The 8,685-nt window shown below is 47.2% G+C and overlaps 2 protein-coding genes across 2 annotated transcripts; one reads left to right on the top strand and one right to left on the bottom strand.

Annotated features, from left to right (window-relative positions):
• Window positions 1-723: 723 nt before the first annotated feature.
• Window positions 724-1,303, bottom strand: LOC118789576 (EKC/KEOPS complex subunit TPRKB-like). The gene has a single exon (XM_036546059.1). The coding sequence runs from the start codon at window positions 1,249-1,251 to the stop codon at window positions 724-726; it is 528 nt and encodes a 175-aa protein (XP_036401952.1). The 5' UTR covers window positions 1,252-1,303.
• Window positions 1,304-1,381: 78 nt separating this feature from the next.
• On the top strand, window positions 1,382-6,544 carry LOC118789087 (GA-binding protein alpha chain-like). Its single transcript, XM_036545397.1, has 10 exons — window positions 1,382-1,581; window positions 2,478-2,576; window positions 2,772-2,916; window positions 2,992-3,076; window positions 3,174-3,386; window positions 4,424-4,618; window positions 4,776-4,832; window positions 4,935-5,072; window positions 5,241-5,433; window positions 5,981-6,544. Exons 2-10 carry the CDS (start codon window positions 2,500-2,502, stop codon window positions 6,201-6,203), a joined length of 1,326 nt encoding a protein of 441 aa, XP_036401290.1. The 5' UTR covers window positions 1,382-1,581; window positions 2,478-2,499; the 3' UTR covers window positions 6,204-6,544.
• Window positions 6,545-8,685: the final 2,141 nt, after the last annotated feature.

Here is an 8,685-nt window from a genome sequence, read left to right as displayed (position 1 = left end):
AAGTGTAGTCAGTGTATGCGGCTGAACCAATAGTTCCCAGTGTAGTTAATTTACATTACATTCTTGTCATTTACCAAATGATCTTATCCAGAAGGATTTAAAGACTTAAAATTTTTACATGTTATCCATTTATACAGCTGGATATTAGCTGAGGCAATTTTTTTGGTTAAGTACCTTGCCCAAGGATACAGCAGCAGTGGGGAATCAAACCAGCGACCTTTTGGTTATGAGCCCTGCTGCTTACCACTACGCTACACTGTCGACCCAGCATAATGAACACACTTTTTCCAACTGAACAGTCATTTGAGGACTTTCTTTTAATCAGGTGAACAAATTAATCAAAAATAAACAACTTTTCTGTTTTCATAAATACACTAAGCCAGGGGTGTCCAAACCTCTCCGGGAGGGCCACTTGTCCTGCATGTTTTAGATCTCTCCAAGAGATCTAAATGATCAATTCGTAACGAACACCTGAAGCTACTGAATGACAAACTGATTATTTGAATCAGCTGTGTTGGAGCAGGGAGAGATCTAAAACATGCAGGACAAGTGGCCCTCCAGGAGAGGTTTGGACACCCCTGCACTAAGCCATTCAAATATCGTATGTGCATCACGTTCAAAAGCTGTATATTCATTTATAAACATTCATGTATTTGAACAAACCCTTTGTATCATTTCACAGGTGAATGGGAATAACGGGCTTTCAGTTACAGACGGTTTTGTTTATAAAATGTCTTTGGTCGCCATTCTGCAAATGACCGCGTCTAGCAGTGTTCCAGAATGTTCCTCCTGAGGCGTGATCTTGTACAGTTTTTTAATCTTAGCCATGTCGGTCAGGCTATAGATGTGATCTACTGGGATCTGCTGCCCGTCCACCTTGGCCAGGATGTCATCCACGCTGCGCGTCTCTTCCGCTGCATGAACCAGAACCACCGCAACTGCGCTGTCGCCGTCTGACAGTCCAATTTTTTTGAACGCCTCTGATATGTTATTTGTCGGCGAAAGGTTAAATATGATTTCAGAATAAAGGCTCCTCGTTTTCATTTTTCCGACCTTCTGCACGTGAAGCGCTTTGTTTGCGGCCACAAGAACTTGGAATGGATCAACGATCATCGCCGGGTTTATTAAAGCGCAACTGATCTCTTGTGCGATCGCACTTTTCTTCAAATCTGCAGCATTTTTAACATCTTTAAACAGTAACTGTGTCACCACGTATTCGGGAAACAATTCAAGGTTCTCGATAAGATGCATTCCGTAATCTAGTGACAGCAACTAGCCGTCCAACGAGCATACGCAGCGAGCACACCACATGTGGAACAAACGTTTGGTCCCTGCAACGTCACACTTCGACGTCATTTTTTCATGGCAAGATGGCCGCGGTTTGAAATACGCATATTGTTTTGTTTCCGTTTTTCCATTTCCGTTTTAACTTTTAGTTTGAAAGAAAAGTCCGGCAATCAGACTCTAAACTGCACCGTATTCATTGTGATAATTTATTTGCTTATTTTCTATACTGCTAGTTTACTATATTCGAGCGGTGACTGTACGCTGTTTCTGCACGCCTTTTCTTGCTCGTGGCCAGTAAGTTTCGAGCTCTTCACCCAGACTTTTGGCACTCTGGTTTGTGACATTAGAGGCTTAGAAGACACTTAGAGTGTTACTCTGGGCAGTTTAAGAAGGCAGGAATGTTTGTTTTTAGATAACATTGCACGACCTTTATTAGTAATGCGACTATAAAAATAATCGTACGGGGTGGTAGCACGTAGTGGCAGACTGTCCACTGCGCCTACCAGTTGCACTAACCCACTCTGAACATCAGTGTAGCTAGAAACTAATGGTTTGCTTGCTAACTATATAACAGTTTTTACACCAACTGGCTAAATTGTTTAGCTAGTTAGTGTAGCTGTGGTTGCAGTAGCTAAACCTTTTCATAGTTATTTAGCTATTGTAGCTATTATGTAGCACACCCGACTTTACTCCTAGTATTTTTACTGGGTGCCATCCAAGTGTATCTTAGGGACTGAGTGTACGTTAGGGATATGGATCATTTCATAAGGCACTCTTTGTGCTTTTAGAAGGTTGAGTTTTCGTTTTTGATCCCGTTAAGCACTTGTAATATGTTTTTAGCAGTCTGTTCATCTCAACACCGTTTATAAGTCTGAAGCTTGTGTCACTTAACATTCTGTATCCCGGCCTTCATTCCTACTGCTGCTATGATGTGGACCTCATGTATGTTGCCATGTCAGCCCACTAAAATCCCTTTGGATATGAGAGTCTGCATAGATTGGTAATTAAATGAATACATCGGCAGTTATGTTCTGTTGAAAGTAAGGTGGTGTCTTCCAGGTCCGTGTATTTTTTCACCCCCAGCCGCATGCTTCTCCTTTGTGTCTACCTATTTGTTTTGTAAATGGAAGACTTTTCTTTCCCTGCTCCATGTATCTCAGATGAACTTTCTGCCTTTCATTCTCCATCAGGAGACTGGGATTGGAATTCACAATGTCCAAAAGTGTGACAGAGGAGCTGATCGAGATTGAGATAGATGGGCAGGGCAAACAGGAGTGTGTGGAGGAGGGGTGAGTATGTGAATTTTAGGAGAAGGGGTTTGTGTGTATGCATGTCTGTGTGAACTTACATTTGTGTGAGTGCATGTATCTGTGTGAGTTAAATATCCTGTGGCCTTAACACTGGCCTGTAACTCTTTAATACATTGTGCCCAGTGATACCCTAATGTGCATGAATGTTTTTTGCATATGCCTCATCCTCTGTAGGGTTGAAGTGCAGACAGTCACGTCTGCTGAGTTCATCGCACAGGCCATCGACATCAATGAGCCTATCGGCAACCTGAAGAAGCTGCTGGAGCCCCGCCTTCAGTGCTCATTGGATGGACATGCGATCTGTCTACAGGAAATCCAAGTATGCTGTGGTCATGTTTGGGCTGTTGCGATGGTGGTGCGAGTTTCTTTGTTCTGACTCTGTCTCTCGCTGCAGTTGGACCCTGAGCTCAGCCTGTTTGATCAGGGAGTGAAGACTGATGGAACCGTGCAACTCAGCGTCCAGGTCGACTCCAGGCAAGGTAACACGCACGCTTACACGCACACACACTCTCTCACATCCCGCACATAAATGTTTTGCCGGGCGTTGCACCGATCTGATTGGCCGCCATTCTGTAGGAGTGGAGCCCAGGCTGAACATCGTGGAGATTGTGAAGCCGGTGGAGACGGTGGAGGTGGTGATCGACCCCGACGCGGCGGGCGGAGAGGAGGGGCAGGTGATCGCCCTGGACCGATCCGCCGTCACAGACGACGCCTCAGATCAGGTCACCCGCTGGGCTGCCGCTCTGGAGGGCTACCGCAAGGAGCAGGCCCGGCTGGGCATCCCCTACGGTGAGTGGCGCACAGGGCCATTTCCTCTGTCTCTCTGTATTCCACTTTGTCTTTATCACTCTCTCTTTCTTATAATTTGGTCATAGTCCTGTCCTGAAGCTGCTTGGTGTTAGTGGGTGTTAGCACTGTGAGCCTCGGCAGCAGCTGGCTAAGAGGACTCTTTTCTAGGCTCAGTTCCTGGCATTGCAGGACACTGAAATGACAAGAGTGAGCTTTCCATTTTGTAAATGAATGACAAAATGTATTGCCATTTCAGTACATGGGCATTGGTCTAATTCGGCCTTCAATTTATTGTTAACAGTTGTCCTTAGAAACTGTAGGATATTTTTACAGAACCCTTCATATATGATTTTTGTTTAGTACTTGTCCCATTTAGAAAATTAGAAAAAAATCCAGTGTCTAAGCAGTGGTATTTTAATCATATTTTTATAAGTAGTTTTTTTCATTATGGCATAGCATGCAATGTGTATTTTTTATTTCAGTTCATTAACTGCCAAGTTAATGCTCCCTGTTGAAGTGATTTTTAAGCCTAAGCGGGTGCAGAATGTTTTGGTCCTGTGGTAGGGATTCTTTCCCTGGTTGCCAAGGTCTTGTTTTGAAATATCATAGTGTTTGGTTTAGATGTTTTTACTGTCAGGGCCCAGTTCTGGCGGTCTTCCATAAGCAGATCTAGGCTCTGCTGAACCCCTAAATCAATGGCTCATCTGCACAGAGGAAGAATTTAATTTCACTGTCAAAAGAGAGAGAGCCCTGGAGCAGCAGATTGTTCCTACATTGTTGCCAGTTCTATTGTATAAATGTTGAATAGTGTTGGAATCGGACTGCAGCCCTTGTTAACTGCGATTTGCTAGTTTTCACTCTGTGCTGTTGTCTTGTTTACGAAGGTTTTAGAATGTCACGTATTTTTCCCACCAGCTTCAAGAAAGCTCCCTGTCTCTCTCGCCCCCTCTCGTCCCTCTCTCTGGGGGATATACAGCCCCTCTGTCTCCCTCTGTCTGTCTCTGGGTGATAACGCAGTGCCTCTGCCTTTCTATCAGACCCAGTGCAGTGGACTGCAGACCAGGTGATGCACTGGGCGGTGTGGGTGATGAAGGAGTTCAGCATGGAGGAAGTGGAGGTGGGCGGGGTCCACATGTCTGGGCAGGACCTCTGTGCTCTCAGCCAGGAGGACTTCCTGCTCAGAGTCCCTCAGGGAGAGATACTGTGGAGCCACCTGGAGCTGCTGCGCAAGTGTGAGTCACTGTAGGAGTGTGTCAGCGCGTGTGTGTGCGCGTGTGTGTGGTGGTGGTGGTGTGTGTGTGTTCCTGGGTGTGTATGCTGTCAATGTTTGTACAATAGTTGTGGCTCAGCTCCTTGATTGAAATGCTCCTTTCTCCATACTCTCTGCAGATGTGCAGGCCAGTCAAGACCAATCCGGCCAGGTCGCCACAGTGACCATCGACCAGCGTGAGTCTCTTTTCTCCATACTTCGTCACCACACTGCGTGCGGTCCTATGCGCTTCTTCACTGAGCATAACGCCTGTCTCTCTTTCCCCCTCCTGACCCCAGCGGTTCAGATAATCCCCGCCTCCGTGCAGCAGACTCCTCCCCCTGTTATTAAGGTCCTGCCCACCAAGCAGGGAAGAACGCAGAAAACTCCGCGCATATCCGGGGGGGAGGACCGCAGCTCACCTGGCAACCGCACAGGTACAGAGAGAAACACCGAGCAAGCGTGTGCATGCGTGTTTAAATGCGTGCTGGCGTGCATGAGTGTGTCAATCTCACTAATGCTGAGTGTGAGGGAATGTATGTGCGTTCGTGTGTGTTTGTGTATGTCTGTCTCACTTATGCTGAGACTGTGTGTCCGTTTCTCAGGCAACAACGGGCAGATCCAGCTGTGGCAGTTCCTGCTGGAGCTGCTGACGGACAGAGACGCGCGTGACTGCATTTCCTGGGTGGGAGACGAGGGAGAGTTCAAACTCAACCTGCCTGAGCTGGTGGCTCACAAGTGGGGCCAGCGCAAGAACAAGCCCACCATGAACTATGAGAAGCTGAGCCGCGCCCTCAGGTCAGTCTGTCTGTCTGTGCTCTCTGTAGCAGTGTGTCGGCCTGTCTGCCTGTCTCTGTCTGTGCTCTCTAACGGTGTGTCTGTCTGTCTGTCTCTGTCTGTGCTCTCCAATGGTGTGTCTGTCTGTCTCTGTCTGTGCTCGCTAACGGTGTGTCTGTCTGTCTGTCTGTCTCTGTCTGTGCTCTCTAACGGTGTGTGTCTGTCTGTCTCTGTCTGTGCTCTCTAATGGTGTGTCTGTCTGTCTGTGCTCTCCAACGGTGTGTCTGTCTGTCTGTGCTCACTAACGGTGTGTCGGTGTGTCTGTCTGTGCTCTCTAACGGTGTGTCTGTCTGTCTGTCTCTGCTTTCTAATGGTGTTTGTGTCTGTTGTCTAATGTTGTGTGTGTTTGGCTATGTTCTGTAACAGTGTCTTTGTGCTCTCTAAAGGTGTACCTGTCTGTGCTGTCGATGGTCTGTTTGTATTCTCTAACGGTGTGTCTGTCTGTCCCCATGTTTTCTTAACAGTGTGTGTGTCTGTCTGCGTTCTCTCATTGTGTCTTTCCCCGCAGGTATTACTATGACGGGGACATGATCTGCAAGGTTCAGGGGAAGCGATTTGTGTATAAGTTCGTGTGTGATCTGAAGACGCTGATTGGCTACAGCGCAGCCGAGCTGAATCACCTCGTGACGGAGTGCGAGCAGAAGAAGCTGGCGAGAATGCAGGCGCACAGCCTGGGACAGCCTGTCACCACGGTAACACTCGCCACTGCTGCCCTCCACAAGGAGAGCTGAGGAGGGAGCCCCACACCCTGTCAGTAAGAGGACGCTGGTCTGCAGTTGGCAACAGAGCAACCCGTGTGACACACCTCTGGACGAGGAGCACCAAATGTGTGTTGTGTGAAGTTTTCATTAAGGAAGGGTATGGACAAACTGTGTGTGTGTGTGTGTGTGTGTGTGTGTGTGTGCGCGCGTGTGATGGTGGATTCCTTTTATGTCCAGAGTGAATGTATCATGTACTTGGTGCTTTGTGCTGGGTACCAGGTCATGTGTTTCCATTATGTATATACTCCATGTTTTTGATAACCACAAGGGCAGTGTGCCCACTTTGTAGCAGTTCTTTCTTTTGATTATTTCCCCAGTGTGAATGTTTTCTTTGTCCACCTGAGGGCAGTAAAGAGAACTTGTTTTTACTGCTGTGTTGGTTTGAAGGATCTGTTCCTCAGCATCCATGAGTTGTCCTCCAAGAGTTCAGGGAGTTCCACACACACAGGCACGCTACACTTCACACAACCTCACAGACGATCAGAACCAGATGGGGCTGGAGGGAACCGGTTCTTTGACCTGTGTTTTTCGCAAGTCATTAAAGTGAGGGTGACCTCATTCCTCTGTAACACGGGCAGAGTGCAGAGTCCTAATTACAGCACTAAATTGGGAGGTCCTGGCTCTGAATCCTGTGAATCCTGTGGATATGGCTGTCTTTGGCGAAACTGATGTACTGAACCATCTGGAAGGGTTTGTTTCCTTGAAAATGGCTTGTCTCACTACAAGAACCACTGTCCCAACACAGTAGTACTGAAGACAAATGCCGTCCTCTGATACGCTGAATGTAGCCAACAGCTATTTTTCTCGCTTCAATTTACCCAGCATGCTAAAGTGGAGTGGGTGCTCACCGGAGGATAGGTGCTATTCTGCTGATGTCAGGCAAGCAGCTTTCAAGCACCTCAAAGGGTGCCTTAGAGCTGTGAGACTGCGACACAAAAAGTTGCACTAAAATTCTGATCAGTTAATGTTGGCTCCACTTGCTCAGTTTTAAGCCTCACTCTGACGTAAGTAAAATGTAAGACATAAGCAGTTTAAATCTCTGCATGATTGTATGCCAAGCAAATGAAAGCAACCAAAGAAGACTCACACAAGTTGCCACCAGGTGGTGGTGTGGGGGCAGTGTTCTGTGAACAGGGGAGGGAGGTCACGTCGAGGTCACACACAGACACCTGATTCACTGGGAGGCTGGATGTACATTTAAAACTTTATTCATGGAATACAGTGTAGAAAGCTTTTTTTTCCCCAGTCAAAGCAAATGATTTTGTACAGTTACACAGAAAAAAAAAAATCACAAAATGAAACAGAAAAAAAAACCTTGCTGTCTCTACTGCCCCCTGTTGACTGACCACTGCAGGCACAGCACAATAGCAAAGAAACTTCACAAATGACTCTCTGTCACTGCACTTTTTCTGTTGCTCCCCCCTCCTCTGCTTATGCATTGGTACAGTCCAGAGGGAGGAGGACACTCAGAAAGGCATTCCTAATAGATAAGACACATCCACCTCACCTGTGAAAGCCACAACTATTCAAAGAGTTTCGGTGTGGGGAGGAGGGGGGGGTGTTTGCTTAATGGAGGCAAAATTTACAACAATATTACACAATCGCATTCAATGAGAGTGGGGGCCTCCGCCCCCAGTAAAACCGAAGAGCACCGAGCAGCAGTGCTACGCACCAGCCAGCCACCACCGCACTGCCCCTCACCACCTCCACCCTAGGCAGCGCTGACCTGGGATCAGGTGGAGAGGGCACAGGGGCTGGCCGCCACTCCGCTTATTTCGCCTGCGGCTGATCAGAGATCAGCGTAACTGAGGGGAGAGGAGAGAGAGTGGAAAGTCTCCTACTGGAGGGAGGGGAGAGGTTGGCTGGGATGTTTTGATTGGATGAGGAGGGGTTGGAGGAGGGCAGAGTTGGGTGTGAAGTCCCCCCATTTCCAGTCTCAGCATGTCAAATGCAAATAACAAAGATACTGAAAGAAATGAATACATTTGAGGTAGTGTTACTTTCTGACATTTTTTCATTAAGTCATCTCAGACAAATTATGAGTAAGTTATGAAACAACTAACATGTCGTTACATGTTTTTTCGCCCCCTGTGCCTGGTCTGAATCAGCTCCTGCTTTTGTTGTGTGTAAATTCAGTCCTTCAGACTGCCTGCAATGAGGTCCACATCCTGAAGGAAAAAAAGCACCATCCACTCTCTGCATGAACTGTACTCTCTGTTCCTCATGAATCTGTCTATAGTCCCTATTGCATATTGGTCTGTCTATCTGTAGTGTCTATTCCTTATCAATCCCTCCGTCTGTAGTCTCTGTTCCTATCTAATGCAGCCACTTTAACGTCTGGCAGAGTGGACAGGCAGCGAATCTGAGACCAGAGACGGATGAAGCAGAGTGAGGGATCTCCTACACTGTGAATCCTGTATACATCTGTGCATTCGGTAGAGGTTACTGTACT

The sequence above is a fragment of the Megalops cyprinoides genome, chromosome 14 (assembly GCF_013368585.1).
Source record: "Megalops cyprinoides isolate fMegCyp1 chromosome 14, fMegCyp1.pri, whole genome shotgun sequence".
Classification (NCBI taxonomy): domain Eukaryota; kingdom Metazoa; phylum Chordata; class Actinopteri; order Elopiformes; family Megalopidae; genus Megalops; species Megalops cyprinoides.
Note: the sequence above shows the minus strand (reverse complement) of the source record. Positions and strands in the feature narration are given on the sequence as shown.